Source organism: Ictidomys tridecemlineatus, chromosome 3 (assembly GCF_052094955.1).
Source record: "Ictidomys tridecemlineatus isolate mIctTri1 chromosome 3, mIctTri1.hap1, whole genome shotgun sequence".
In the NCBI taxonomy this organism is placed as follows: Eukaryota; Metazoa; Chordata; class Mammalia; order Rodentia; family Sciuridae; genus Ictidomys; species Ictidomys tridecemlineatus.
In genome coordinates, this window is record NC_135479.1 from 132,227,941 (window position 1) to 132,243,066 (window position 15,126).

Here is a 15,126-nt window from a genome sequence, read left to right on the forward strand (position 1 = left end):
TTTTTAGGCTATTCTTTTTTTTTTTTAAACCCCCAAACTTCAGGATCTGCAGGCTGTCCATAATTCACACTGTTTGGAGATCTTGCTCAGATTCTGCTAGCTACACCAAACTTTTGAAGAATGGAGTTGAGGCATGTTTTCTGATTGCATGAAGCATTATCTCTGGTGCTTGGAATCTAGGTTCATGAACTTCTTGATCAAACTATACAGATACATGGTTCACTTGTAAGGGACTGACATAAGACTTTAATGCCTCAAAATACTAGATTGGCTAAATAAATTGTGCCTATCCATACAACAGAGTGTAGGCACCCTACATGATACTGCTTTGGAATAATATTAATTACCTGGAAAAATATTCATGATATATTATTATTTAATATGTCACAATGTGCATGTAGATTTTTATATATACACGTACATACATGTGTGGAAAAATTGCATCATATTAATTATAATCATTTTGGCTGGAGTATGATGGAAGAGTCTTACCTTTGTTTAATATTAACTATTTTTATAATTTTTCTATAATAACTCCATATGAATTTTTAAGGAAAAATAATTTATTAAAAAGTAGCAGTTACCTATAATAAAGGCAGTTTTTCTGTGTGTGTAATGCCCCTCTAAAATCACCCTGGAAATCATCTTGTCTACTCCTCCCTGGCTGATGCAATGGCTTCTACCTTAGTGTACAGATGGCTGCTCTTTTCCGTAGCCCTGACAGCAGGAATCTCATCACGTTATGGTTATTGGGTACATACTCAGGAACAAGCATCTGGCATAAGAGTTGGTACATAAATATATGTGAAATAAATAAGTGAATGAATTGATATGGGGTCTACATCTTCGATTTCAATAGAAGCTCTATTTATGGGCCAGATGAGCCCCAGGCTGCTGATCTGTACAATGTTAATAGTCACTGTGGTTTAAGAGACCTCCAATTATGTTTTTTTTAAATGGCAGTGTATCAGTCACGGGATAGGTAAGTGTGCAGAGAAAAAATTTATTATTATTGCTCTACTTACTAGCAGTCTACAACGTCCCACATCTTATTTCTCCTTGACTCCCTAAGGTATCATGGTTACCATAGCAGCCAGATACTGATGATGCCTCCAGGGGCAACAAGGTAAAATTGAGCCACCTCTCAAGTCCTCATTTCTCCATGCCCTTTGCAGGCCAAGGTAAGAATGGTCTGAAGCTCAGAGCCTCTTCAGGCCCCTGTGCTGTCTTGGATCACTGAGACCTGCAAATCCTGCCTCTGCAGTCTCAGTTCGGGCCCTGAAACACCTCTTTGGAGACTCCTTCCTCTCCAAGCTCTGTCTCTTGGCGCCCTGCCTGGTTGCCTTGGAAACAGGTTCCTCTGCGGACAAAGGAGGGAGCTGGGTCCTGCTTCCTTCTGGTCCTGTCGATGAGGATTTTTAGACCGTGGAGACTGCGCTGCCCTGCCCTGCACTTGCCCTCATTCTCCACATTCTCACTAAAGTGGAGCTTGCCCTCCCTTTACACTGACGAGGATATGTGTAAAAGTGTGACCACAGGTGAGTGGAAGAAAGTCTTCTATGAGAAGATGGAGGAAGCTAAGCCAGCTGACAGCTGGGACCTCATCATTGACCCCAACCTCAAGCATAACGTGCTGGCCCCTGGCTGGAAGCAGTACCTGGAACTGCACGCCTCAGGCAGGTGAGTAGCTCAGAAAGTAGGGGCCATGTAGGCAGTCCCCAAGTCCCTAGCCCTGGGGTATCTTGCAAGGAAAGATAAGGATTTGCAGAACCCAAGTGCTTAGCTTCAATCTCACTGTCAGACTAGTGTAGACTGGGAAGCAGAGTAAGTCCCCCAAAGGGAGCTTGGATGCCTGGCTTTGATTCCAGCTCTTCTACTGATCCATCACCTGCGTAATTTTTTTTTTTCTCTCACAGTTTCCTCATCCAGAGAATCAAGAGGTAGGATAGATTATTAGTCCTAAACTCTGGCACCTTGCACATTTTCAGATTTTAATATTTAAAAACAAATAGTTGAAAACTGAAAGATGGGAGGCTTGAGGTCCATGGTGTGGTTTGTGCTTTGCTCCTGGGCCAGTTCAATTTTAATCTCTTTAACTCAGCTTGGTTTGATTTAAAATATCAAATACACGTGGTGTTCTAAAGTAGCTCTACTATAGATTCCATGGCTCTTGAGCAATTCAATATTTTTCTTGGACTTCACTTTCTTCATTTGCAAAATGAAGGGTTAGTTCTAGTTCTTTGCTTTGTGGTCCAAGGAGCATCATCTAGAACTTGCTAAAGATGCAGAATCTTGGACTCCATTCTAGACCTGAATCAGAATCTGCATTTTAATAAGATTCCCTAAGTGCTTTGTATATGCAATAATATCTGAGACAACCTTCTAGTACTCTTGTCTATGGGTCTTGTCCATAGGGTCAAGACTTACCTCTGGGACATAAGATGGGGAAGTTGAGTGGTTCAGCTTGGAATCTGAAGCAAGGTTTCCTGCTTTGCTTGGTTCAGTCAATTCAATTCAATTCAAGAAGCATTACTGGGCACTGGATGTACATGGATGGCTCTCTTAGGTTCTGCATCTCAGAGAAAAATGAAGAATTATTTGGGAGATTTCTGAGATTTTGACATTTTAAAATTCAAGTTTAGTAGTCTGTGATGAGAGAGAAAAATTTTAGTCCCAAAATGACATGAATAAATAAGAAGAAATGAACATGAAAACATCAAACTCCCAAATCAACAGATGGGAAGGATGCCACTTGCCTGAAGGACTCAGAAGCTTCTTGAAGGCATGAAAGACTTGGGGGACTGAGTAGGGAGGGTTTATGGCGTTCCCAGCACTGGCCTGTGACCTGTGATCCCCAGCTGGACCCAGTTAGCCTGGGAAATTATAGACCTCTGGGCACAGACTGCCTCTACTTCTAGGCCTTGGCATGCATTAACTCTGGCACTGACTTGAGACTGATAGGTGATAATGTGATTTTTTTCCTGATTTGGACCACAGACAGCATTGACATAGGAATGTGCAGATAGATTATGCATTTCCAATCTGATCAGGGCTGTACCTGTACTATCAGACTCCTAGGCAGTTTGGGCAGGAAGGACTCACCTAGTGCACTCATTTTACAGATGAGAAATGATGCCCAGAGAGAAAGATCTGGGAGCAAGTCCTGAAGAAACTGGGATGGAGGGGGCAGAGGCCTCTGTAAAGCACCCAGGAGACACAGCACAGTGGGATGCCACTCCCAAGGAACCTGTTCTAGCCCCAGGGGTGCTAACAATGGGGCCGGTTGGGCAGCCTCTTGGGGAGCCCAAGGGGCTGATAAACCCAAGGGGCTGTCAACACACCACCCCCACCTCCAGGCGCTGCTGACCCTCTACGTCCCTTCACCCACTTCCTGGGCCTGTTTCTTCTGCCTCCACACAGTCCGGTCTTCTTTTCCTTTCCCCTGTCTGCAGGTTCCACTGCTCCTGGTGCTGGCACACCTGGCAATCGCCCCACGTGGTTATCCTCTTCCACATGTACCTGGACCGAGCCCAGCGCGCAGGCTCGGTGCGCATGCGGGTATTCAAGCAGCTGTGCTATGAGTGTGGCACGGCGCGACTGGACGAGTCCAGCATGCTGGAGGAGAACATCGAGAGCCTGGTGGACAACCTCATCACCAGTCTGCGCGAGCAGTGCTACGGGGAGCGCGGCGGCCAGTACCGCATCCACGTGGCCAGCCGCCAGGACCACCGACGACACCGGGGAGAGTTCTGCGAGGCCTGCCAGGAGGGCATCGTGCACTGGAAGCCCAGCCAGAAGTTGCTGGAGGAGGAGGCGACCACTTATACCTTCTCCAGGGCGCCCAGTCCCACCAAGCCTCAGGCTGAGGAGGGCTCGGGCTGCAACTTCTGCTCTATTCCCTGGTGCTTGTTTTGGGCCACTGTTCTCCTGTTGATCATCTACCTACAGTTCTCCTTCCGCAGCTCTTTTTAAGCCCTCCTCGGTGGGCCAGAGGCTTGGGGTGGGGTCTGCTGGCTGGTGGGAGTGGGTGAGAAGAGACCTAGCCTGGGAATGGGATCAAGTTCTAGTTCTAATGCTGTCCTTGTCTCAGTGGGGACTCTGGACAGTTTACCCATGTTCTCCATCTGGGATAGATCAGGGTGTTTCAAAGGAAGAACAAGTATCCCAAAATTCTGTGCAGGTGCCTTAGGGACTTTTGGATTTGGAAAGTGGACTGAGTGGGTGGGTTTCCTACTCCTGGTCCAACAACCCACCTCCAATTCTTACTTTCTCCTCTTGCTTCTATCATAACAGCTGCACCTTAGGTGGAATTGTACTTTAGTTATTTGTATGAAAAAAGGTTAACTGCCTTAAAAATGTTTGAAAATTCCAGGACTAGGTGATCTCAAAAGGCCTTTCCACAACAATGAGTTTGACCTGGCTCTCTTGTTAGGTTTCCACTCCTGTTCCTCATTATCTCCACATCCTCTAGATGCAGGCTTAAATTCACCTCTGCTTACTACAAAAGCCTCACCCACAGCTCTGCCTCATGCACCCAGCAGAGGTTTCCCTCTAAAGAAGAGAGATTGAGGGCATTAGGCTGCTGCTTTGCTGTTGGGTCTACAGGGTTCCTTGACTCTTTTTCCCAGCTTCCAGCTTCTCTCCACTCAGAAGGATCCGGGAGCCTGACTGGCTGAAAGATGGTGGTGGGGTAGAGTCCCATAGAGCAAGGCTTCCCACTTGGTACAAATGAACTGGCACAGAATTTTGGGGGAGGTTTAGAAGACAGCATTTTAGAAGCAAAGCACAAAATCTCTAGGAAACATATATAATGATTCTTCATTTAATGAGAGGTTTTCAAAGTTCATATTCTTAGCAGTGCTGATAGCCAGAACACTAGAGTTGAAGCCTGGCCTCCGTTTTTTTTTTTTTTTTCTGCAACTATAGTTGAGTAGCTTCCCCACATCAGCTATACATGGGCCATCTTGTCAAAGATTGGCTGCCTACCCACACCGTGGGGATGGAGTGTCCTCAATAAGAGGAGGGGACACTAAGGATGCCAAGTGATTTGTCCATAGAGAAGTACCTAGGATCTCACATTCCTTTAAAATAGGATGTAATATTGTTTGGATAGCAGGAGAGGAGACTGGCAGTAGGGGTTGGGATGGGGGAGAGGCAGAGGGCAGGAGATGGGATACCACCCTGGATGTTGAAGAGCTCTTATTCATCCACCTCTGTTAATAACCTGACTCCCTGTCCTCCTTCCCCTACAACTTTCCTCTTTAATAACAAGTCACTATCATTTGTTGTAGGGAAGAGAAAAGGGCCATTTACATAAAGATGGGATACTTAAATAAAGACAGAATGTCTTCAGTTGGGCTTAGAGGTCATTAATGCATGTTTGAATTCTCCTTACTGTTCCTGATATACTGGGCCATTGGTTTTCTGCATCTTTCCCCAGAACCTTTCCCTCTCCCCTTTCTGGGACCCCCTGTGAGGTTGCAACTAGCTTCAACTCTGGGTCAATTCAGTCCATAGTTAAGATGGGATGCTGGAAATCAGTTTGATTCTTGCTCTGATTTTAGTAACTAGCTGTGATTTCCTTCACTTGATTCTCACAGTATTCATTTCTTTACCCAGTTCACATATTCTGAGCATCTACTCTGCAGCAAGTCCTGATTTAGGAGCTAGATACAGAGGGCACTTAGTGGGCAGGCCCTGTCTCTCAGAGGGCTCTACCTTCCACAGAGGTTCTCAGCCATGGCTTCACTTGAGAAATCTTGGGAATTTTTAAAGAAACATTATTGCTCTGCCTCTACTCTGGACCACTGGAATCAGAATTTCTAGGTAGGGGCCCTAAGCATCCAAATAATAATAGAACTCCCAGGTGATCTATCTGTGCTTCCTGGTATAATACTTTCCAATTGAGAAATATGCTTCCATTTGCATTTAGTCTCATAAAAATTATGCCTTGATATTCTTCTTGATGATCTTCCCTGAACTCTCTAGGACTAGGGCTTAGCTTCCCTACTCACTCTCCACCCTATGCGGGATTCCCCCTCTGCTCTTGCAGATGTTTTACTGCAGTGACTGAATCCTCCTGAGAGTTTCCCTTACTGAGTTCTTTCACCTTTACTGGGACACATCAAGAGTTATGGTTATTACTCATCTATGGCTGTATTCCCTTTTAGAATGTAAGCTCTAAGAAGCACAGATTTCATGCATTTTATTCACCTATATTGAGCACATAACAAGTACAAAATAAATTGTTTTGAACAACTAAATGAACAAATGAGCTAGGTCATACTCAATCAGATCCTTATCTCCCTAGCACATCTTTTTTATAACAATATTTGGAGTCTCCTTCTCTTGTCACCTCTTATTTTTCCTAGATTCTATATTCATATATCCCAAATAAACTATTTAAATCAAAGCATTTGGAAGAAGACAGTTTGTTTTGATTTTTTCCCAGAAGGTGTCATGGGCTTGTATATGGGGCTCTGAACCCTAAAAGCACAGGGAGCTATATGGGTCCTGGTTTAATTTTAGATAGATTTCCCTGGGACTTTTAGCTGATCATCATTCTCTCTGGATATCAGGTACTGTTTTAGGGTTTGGAACATCTCAAGGTCTTTCTTTGTATCATCCTGTTCCAACCCATATAAAGCATTGTTTTTACATCCTCTCTGATGACAGGTTATGCAGTCTTTTTTTGAGCACCCCCGGGGTCAGGGAGATCATTACCACCCAAGACAGCTCAGGCCACTGTTGGATAGCTCGACCTTTTAAAGAAGGCATTTTCCTTTTAGGCCTCCCTCTGAAGGATTTGTCTTTTTTCATCTGCCAGGTTGAGCTCTTACAAGTGGGATCCCTTGGGGAGTGTTCTTCCCGTTTCCTCAACACTGTCATTCTTTTATCCAAAGTCAGGTCCTGCCATTCTGCTGCTCCCTTTGCTGTTCTGCAAAAGCCAGGTCCTTCGAGGCCAGATAGGATGTGGCTCCAGCCATCTTAGTGACACTTTTCAGCATGCTTCCCCCTTCCTTCTATAGCTACCCTGGCTCCCTTGCTGTTCCCCAACACAGCAGGCATGCTCCTGCCCAGGGCCCTATTTGAACCTCTATTTAGCCCTCTTTGTCTTGAGTAGTTTTTTACTGGACCTTCTCTCTGACCTCCCTCAAGCCTTTGCTCAGGTCTCATCCTCTCAGCCAGGATCCTCTGCCACACTGTTTCATGCTGTACCCTGAATCCTCACCCACCTCCAGGCTCCAGATCCCTGTGGCCTTTGCCCTGGGCTGAGTTCCCAGGAAGCATAAGCAGAAGTAATTTCTGGAGGCCTATGAACTCAGGACCTCAGTAAGGAGGCCGAGCAGCTGAGAAAGCCAATAGAAGCAGTCTTAAGTTGGCTGCCTCAGCTGGTGACTGGCAGTTGGGTGCTGCAGTCTGGCTGGGCACAATTCAGGAGCCACTTGTCAAAAGAAATGAACTTTATTTTTAGAACCACACACCCCAAACAAAACAGCTCCTCAGGAAAAACCTTTAGAGCCCAACTGCTACCAATGGCTTCCCACAAGCCTCTCAACTTCCCCCCTCCTCCTGCTCTTGATGCCGATTGGCTGGGTCGCATGGGCGGAGCCAAAAAATTCCCCAATGTGCAGCTCTGTGGTCTGAAAGGGCAGGGAAACAGCCCAATGAGCATCACCGCAGAGGAGCCAATCAGTTGGCAGCTAGAAGTTGCTGGGGCCACTGTGAGCCAATCATCAGCTGGCAGCTGGAACTTTGCTGGCAGCTGGAAGTTTGCTGGGGCACCTTAGGCTGTGGCTCTCAACAGTTGTGTCCCACTGAACCATCTGAGACGCCAGGGAAACGTGTTTCAGGGTGGTGGGGGTGGGGTGGTTCTCTTCTCTGGGTCTTTCCTCCCTGTAGTTAAAGGTTTACCCCTGTAAGACTCATGATTGGGCCATGAGTGCCTTAACTAAGTGGATAAATTCTGAATGGGGTCTGAAAACAAGGTTTGTGTCCTTGCTCTGACTTTCTCAGGAAAAGAAAAAGCTCCCCCCTTTCAGTTCTATCCTCTTTGTATTTCTTTGTGGGGGCCCAGCACCCTGACCTCTCCCTGTGGATGGTAGTCTGGAGGGTTTTAAGGAGCTGGCTCCTCTCCCTAGCTCCCAACCAAGGACACATGGCCCAAGAGAGGCAACTGGAATTTCAATGAGGAGCAAAATGATAAAAACCCTGAGAACAGATGGAGCATATTAATTCCAGTGGTGGCCCCCTGGCTCGGCTGTAAAACACTTCCTGCTATTCACATTCCCAGCAGGGTCAAATTTTTCCTTTACTGAGTCTTATTCTCCAATATATATTAATATGTTAACACTAATTCATTCAGCGAATTGGCCCATATTTTCCTAGTACATTCCCTTTCATGCTTAGATTAGATGGTGTTTGTGTGTTTCAGCCTATCCCAATGGGTCCACCAGGCTGTTCCCCTCTGGACACAGTCCATGTGGTCAGTTCGGATGATGGACCCCAGACCTGTGCCCATCTGCCCTCTCCCTCAGTTTTCAACTTCCCTTTCCTCCCTCAACCCCACGATCTCCTCCAGATCCTGCCTTTCCTCCTTCCTTTCAAAACCCAGTATTTCAAACACTGTCCACATTCTCTGTCTCCACATTGTCACCTCCCACTGATGCTACGGGCTGATTCGCACCCCCATGACTTTGCAGAAACTGACCCCACTCAGGTTACCAGCAGGCTATGGCTACATACAATGTACTTTTCTTTCTTTCTTTCTTTCTTTCTTTCTTTCTTTCTTTCTTTCTTTCTTTCTTTCTTTCTTTCTTTCTTTCTTTCTTTCTTTCTTTCTTTCTTTCTTTCCTTCCTTCCTTCCTTCCTTCCTTCCTTCCTTCCTTCCTTCCTTTCTTTCTTTCTTTCTTTCTTTCTTTCTTTCTTTCTCTCTCTCTCTCTCTCTCTCTTCCTTCCTTTCTTTCAGTGCTGAGGATGGCTCCCAGGGCCTGTTGCATGCTGGGCAAGCACTCCCCTGCTGGGCTGCATCCCCAACCTCAATATATACTTGTAAACCTTGTTTTCTTCTTGACCTCTCAAAGGACAACAATATTGACCAACTGCAAACACTGTGTGCTTGGTTCCAGGGACACCCTGCTCCTGATATGCCTTGGTCTTCTGGCTCCCTCTCAATCTTCTTTATAGGTTTCACGGCCCAGGCCTGACTCCTGCCTGCCGCTATCTTTAGGGTCTTATCATGTGCCTTCTGTTTGCTTCTCTAGTTTGTCCATGTGATCTCGTCTAGCCTGGGGGTTTATTTATTACGTATATGCTGATGAATGACTGAAATCTCTGCCTTGAGGCCTGAACTTTCCTGGGCTTCTGGCCCTGTGGTCTTCCTTCTTACTTAATATCTCCATTTTTTGGAGACTGTTTCAGAGTCCCCATGTCCAAGTGGATTGCAAAATTTGTTTTCCTACCTGGTGGTCCATAAAATGTATCTTTTTTGAGTGTGTGTGTGGTGCTGGGGATTGAACCCAGGACCTTGTGCATGTGAGGCAAGCATTCTACCAACTGAGAATATATTCTGAGCCCCCAAATGTGTCATTTTAACCATTTTTAATTGTACAATGCAGTGGCATTAAGTATATTTATGTGATTGTGTACCTCTCTTTAGGACTTTTTATTCATCCTAAACTGAAGCTGTTCCCATCAAAACTTGCTCCTTGCTATCTTCTGGCTAAGGTTTGAGTTTGTCTCCTAAGGTTTCATGTGTTGGAATCTTGGTCCTGGATGTGTCACTGCTGGGAAGCGGTAGAACCTTTAAGAGGTGGAGCTTAGTGGTGGGAAGTCCACAAGTCATTGGGAGCACTGCCCTCAGAAGGAATGAAGGTATTTCCTTTGGAATTTTGTGTTATTTTCCAAGGGAGTTGTTATGAGAGTGAGCCTGACCCCTGAGTTGCTCTGTTTGGCTTCCTGTCTGGTGATATGATCTTTTGCTCTCACATGTGCACATGCATCTGTCATGAGGTCCTCATGGGAGTGGATACCAACACTTGAGCCTCTAGAATGGTGATATAAATAAACATCATATTTATGAAGTTATCCAGCCTCAAGTATTGTGTTATAGTCACAGAGAAAAGACTGATACATTCCCCATCCCCTCTTACCTGCTAGCAGCCATTTTTTTCCTGTCTCTATCAATTTTACCACCAATCCATTTTTCTGTCTCTATTAATTTCACTGTTTGAACTAGTTTATTTTAATGTATGCAAAGTCATTTCTTTTATTCCCCTCCAATTTATTTAAAAGCAATTATTTCATTTTTCCAATGGCATGGTAGCCACAATCTTTGTTCCTTTGTGTTTGACCTATTAAACTTAGGATGATATTTTCAAGGCTCATCATCGTTGAAAGAATTTCTTTTAAAGTTTGATTAGGATTCTATTGTATGTATATTCCACACTTTATTTATCTATTCATTTATTGAAGGATGTCAAGTTGTTTCTAACTTTTGACTAGTGTGAACAATGCTGCTATAAAAATGGTGTATGATTATCTATTTGAATCCCTGATTACTTTGTGTGTGTGTGTGTGAGTGTGTGTGTGTGTGTGTGTGTGTGTGGTGTGTGTGTAGTGTGTGTGTGTGTGTGGGGTGTGTGTGTGTGTGTGTGTGTGTGTGTGTGTGTGATTCTGTTTGTTAAAAATGGGGCATCTGGAAAAAAATAACCACATCTCCCAGTCTTTGCAGATTGGCTTTGTGCCAGAGAAGTTTTTCACTAACTAGCTGGGTATGCTGGAGGTAAAAGCCTAACTTGGTCTTTTCTGATCATGCATTTTGTCTTCTTGGGTCTTTTCTGAGCATGCATTTTTCCTGGGTCTGTGGCTTTTTTAAAATCTCCCCATTTGCAGAGTTACTTTTGAATATTCTCACTTCCCAGAGTCTCACCACTTCTCCTCTGGGTCTTACATGGTCTATTGTATTTCTCCCCCTGTAATATCTTGCCCGCTCTGTGGGTCTGTAGTCTTTCTGAAGTTTTCCAGAATTGTGTTCCTAAGAAGACCCTAGGTAAGACAGAGACTAAGCAGCCCCTGGACAGGTGAGACTAGGTAAATAAGGTTTATTCTACTACCTCTGTTCCAAGGGAGGGAATTCGGAACTGGGCTGCTGCCTCTTCCAGACCATGACTGTGCTTTACTGAGGAGGGGGAGGGTCAAGGGTGAGCAAAAGACCATGAAATTTCTGATTTCAAATGTGGGTTTTTCTTGATTGGACACCCACTTGGTCACTTTGGACCTTTGTTTTCCTGAGCTTCCATAAGGTTATTTTAGCCACTTTATGGTTGTTTTTGAACATTTCTGTGGGGGACATGGACTTGAAGCTTGTTAGCCTGCCATTTTGTTGTAGTGGATTTAACAGCTCTCCATGTTCTTGCCTCCCACAAGCCAGCCTCTACCCAGCGCCATAGCAATGCTTCTTCCTGAACGCGGTCCCATCTGTTCCTCTTTTCTCTTTGCCAGGCTAATTCCAACTGATTCTTCGGTTGCCAGCCTACACTATTTCCTCTTCATTTCATTCATGCAAGAATAGAATTGGTGCTTCTGCTAAGACCTTGTGTCCCCCCCTCTGCTTCTCCTTCCATAGCTCCCTCCCTGCTTCCCACGCTAAGGTTAAGGCTTCATGATTCTGAAAGTCTATTTAGGGGAGGCGGATATTTATAGACTTGGGATGTTAGAGTTGGAAGAATGATTAAAGACTCAATTACTTTATTTCATAGATGACAAAAATGCAACTAGAACATGGGAATGACTTATCCCAAAACACACCAAATAGTGTAGAATAAGAAGCCCACCCCTGGCTGGCTTTAGTCTATAACTCTTTCCCAGGACTCCTCCTACACTGTTGAGAAGATATTGACAATTTAAGAGAGTCCTACCTGTCTCCCTTATGGACTCTCATGCGAGGATACTTTTGTCTTGTTTGTGGGCTCAGGCCTTATTTTTTGCAGAGACTCTCCTGGGATGATTCTTTCTTCACACATATTGCCACATGCCACACGATGAACTTGTTAGATGTACCCTATGTGTTATAAATAAATTCCTTGGGGACGTTCCAGGATTCCAGCCCTCTGCCACCAGAGTGTTTCCACACTGGCCTTGAGATTCACACCAACCAAAGAACTATAGGCACCGAATTCCAGAGACTGGAATTCTTCATATAGGGTCCACAAGAAGTGCTTTCTCCATTGCTTTCCTCAAAACATTCAGAACTCTTCCTGGGATTAGGAACTCTGAGAACCGAGCAGTCTGCTAAACAAGGAAAATTTCTAATATAGTAAGTCCATAGACCATAGGCTGTAAGTCAAATTAGAGACTAAGAGCTTATCTCACAGATGAGGAATGGAAGAGATATTGAGAACTCAATCAGCACCGTGCAGCACGGGGTAGGGGAGGATCATGACATTTGGGGTAAGTGGATGCTTGAGTGCTGGTTCTGCTTCTTATCAGCCTCTTACCTTAGGCAAGTCAGCTGAGCCTCTTAAAGTCTCATTTACCTCCTCATCAATTGGAGATAATACTTCCTGCCCTGGAGAGCTATTATAAGGAATGAGCAATAGACCTAACTGTCTGGGCAATGCCTGCTGCAGAGAATATGCTTACAGTGTATTTATGTTCTTCTTTCTTCCTCTTTCCCTTTTCGTTTGCAGACTCCCCTTCGAAGCCTGACAGAGTCTTCCTCTCTGTGATTTCAGTCAAACTCTTGTTGGTAAACACTTTAGGAAAAAAAAAAAAAAAGGCAACGATAATTTCCCAGCCCAAGGTTTAAAACCAGTTTATTTTAATACATGCAGAGTCATTTCTTTTTCTTCCTGTTCAATGTATTTCAAAGCCATGACTTGGTTTTTCTAGAAGCATAGTGGCCATTCTCCATTCTTCAAAGGTAGCTATTTAAAAAATTTCCTCAAACAGAAAACATCAGTGAATTCTGGGCTCCTTCCCTATGGGCTGGAATATTCCAGAAGGAATTTAATTCTTTTCCAAGTCCCATTCTGGTTCTCAGCAAGACTCCCGGCTAAGGAATTTCCTCTGGAGTCATTTCTGGCATTGCATGGGCACTGCCACATGCAGGAAGGAAATGAAATCCGCCTGTCTTAGGACAGTTGAGTGACTGGGGTCTTGTGAGGGTGGGTGGAGGAGGGGAAGGAGTCAGGCAGTCTGTGGGTCAGTCCTGGCTGAGCTTTCATCTAGGCTGCTTGGTCTTAGGTGACTTAATCCTTCCCCTCCCCTAAGTCTCAGTTTCCCTGTCTGTGAAAATGTAAGGTAAGATAATCAGAGGGTCCCTGACAGCTTTGACTTTGCTCACAAACTGCTATTTAACCTTTCCTGACCTTGGGCATTTCTGATGGTACTCTCACACGGATCCTTCCAATGGATCATCTAATTGTTAACCCAGGATTTTAGTCTGCCTAGGTTTGTTTGGAGACTCTCCTTTTCCTTCTCCTCCTCTGTTTGTACTGGGGGTTGAACCTAGGAACATTCTGCCTCTGAGCCAAGGCCTTAGCTCTTTTCTTAAATTTTATTTTGAGACAGGCTCTCTCACTAAGTTGCCCAAGCTGGCCTCACACTTGCGATCCTCCTGCTTCAGCCTCCTTAATAGCTGGGTTTCTAGGTATACATCGCTGGGCCTGGCTGGAGTTTGTCCTTCTAATTTAAAACATTTGTAACATCTTCCTTTCCTTTGCTATCCAGAAACAAACCTTTATCCATCTTACTCTTTCATTTTTCTCTAAAGATACTTGAGTTTTTAGAAGCAGTTACCCCGAAAGATAGGGTGTTATATAAGGACTTGGGTGGTAGTGATGGAATTTCATTCTCTGTCTTATCCCCTCATTTCTAAAACAAGCCCAATAATTCTTCACCCCTATCTTAATAGGGTCAGAGTGATATTTTTGAGGAGTGATAAGACATTCCTATTTTCAAGATTCATTCAATCAACAAATGTTGACTGAGTGCACATTATATACCAGGCACTGGGATATTACAGAGAGTGAAGAGACAAAATTGCTACCTTTGTGGTTAGTAGAGGAACTAGACAATAAACCACGGAAGATGTATGGTATATTAGGTAGTGCTAAGTACAGGGAGAAGAAAAAAAAAAGACTCAAAGGGTATAGAAAGAGCAGGAGATAGAGTTACAAATTTTAGATTGGGTAGCCAGGGAGGGTTTCATAAGAAGGTGACATTTGAAAAAAGATGAAGGAACTAAGAGCAATAAGATGTGCATAGGCCCTGAGGTATTAGCAGCCTGAAATTATTAACTGTGAGGAGGCCAATGTAGCTGGAGTACAGTAGTACTAAAATTGGGGATAAGAGCATATACACCATAGGTCATAGACCAAGGTTATTGACAGGACATTCCTGAGTTAGACAGGAAGCCATTACAGGAGTTGAACGGAAGGTAGTGTTATCTAAGTTGCTGTCACTGTGTTAATAGGATGTCAAGTGGACTAGAATGAGAAGAGGGAAAGTTGGCGGGAAGTTCCCGCTGTCATTCAGGCAGGAGACAACAGTGGCCTGTTCAAGGGTGGTGGCTTTGTACCTTGATGGGAGCAACTGTGGTTGAGCCTGGCCATAATTTCCAGGTACAGAGGGAAGCATGTTCTGATAACTCAGATGTGCGACATGAGTGAAGAAAAGGAGAAAGAGGCCCTAGGAGTTTGGGCTGAGGCAACTGAAAAAATGGAGTTACCACTTTCTGAGATGAGGAAGACTGCGAGGAACAAATTCGGAGACAATATCAGGAGCTTGGTTTTGGAGTATTGGATGCTTTTCAGACATTCTGTTTGACAACGACACAAGAAACGCCAAGGTGGTGTTGAGAGAACATCAGAGGTATCGGCATGTAGGGGACGTTAGATGTCACAAGTCTAGGGTGGGAATGTCCCAGGATTGAGGGCAGATGGTCAAGAGGCTCAAGGACTGGATCTTGGGGTTCTCCATGCATAGAGGTTGAAAAGATGAGGAGAAAGCAACGGGGAGACTGGAAACTCAGGCGCAGAGAACATATTTGGTTGAGCCTTCTGAGCCTTGGAAGTGGAGTTGGGCCGGGAGCCTGGGTCTTCACCGGCAGGACTGAGAGCTCTT

General features: G+C 44.7%; 1 protein-coding gene across 1 annotated transcript; it reads left to right on the forward strand.

Annotated features, from left to right (window-relative positions):
• Positions 1 to 1,325: 1,325 nt before the first annotated feature.
• Rtp1 (receptor transporter protein 1) lies at positions 1,326 to 9,000 on the forward strand. The gene is made up of 2 exons (XM_005330991.3): positions 1,326 to 1,680; positions 3,453 to 9,000. Exons 1-2 carry the CDS (start codon positions 1,409 to 1,411, stop codon positions 3,970 to 3,972), a joined length of 792 nt encoding a protein of 263 aa, XP_005331048.1. The 5' UTR covers positions 1,326 to 1,408; the 3' UTR covers positions 3,973 to 9,000.
• The last annotated feature ends 6,126 nt before the right edge of the window (positions 9,001 to 15,126 follow it).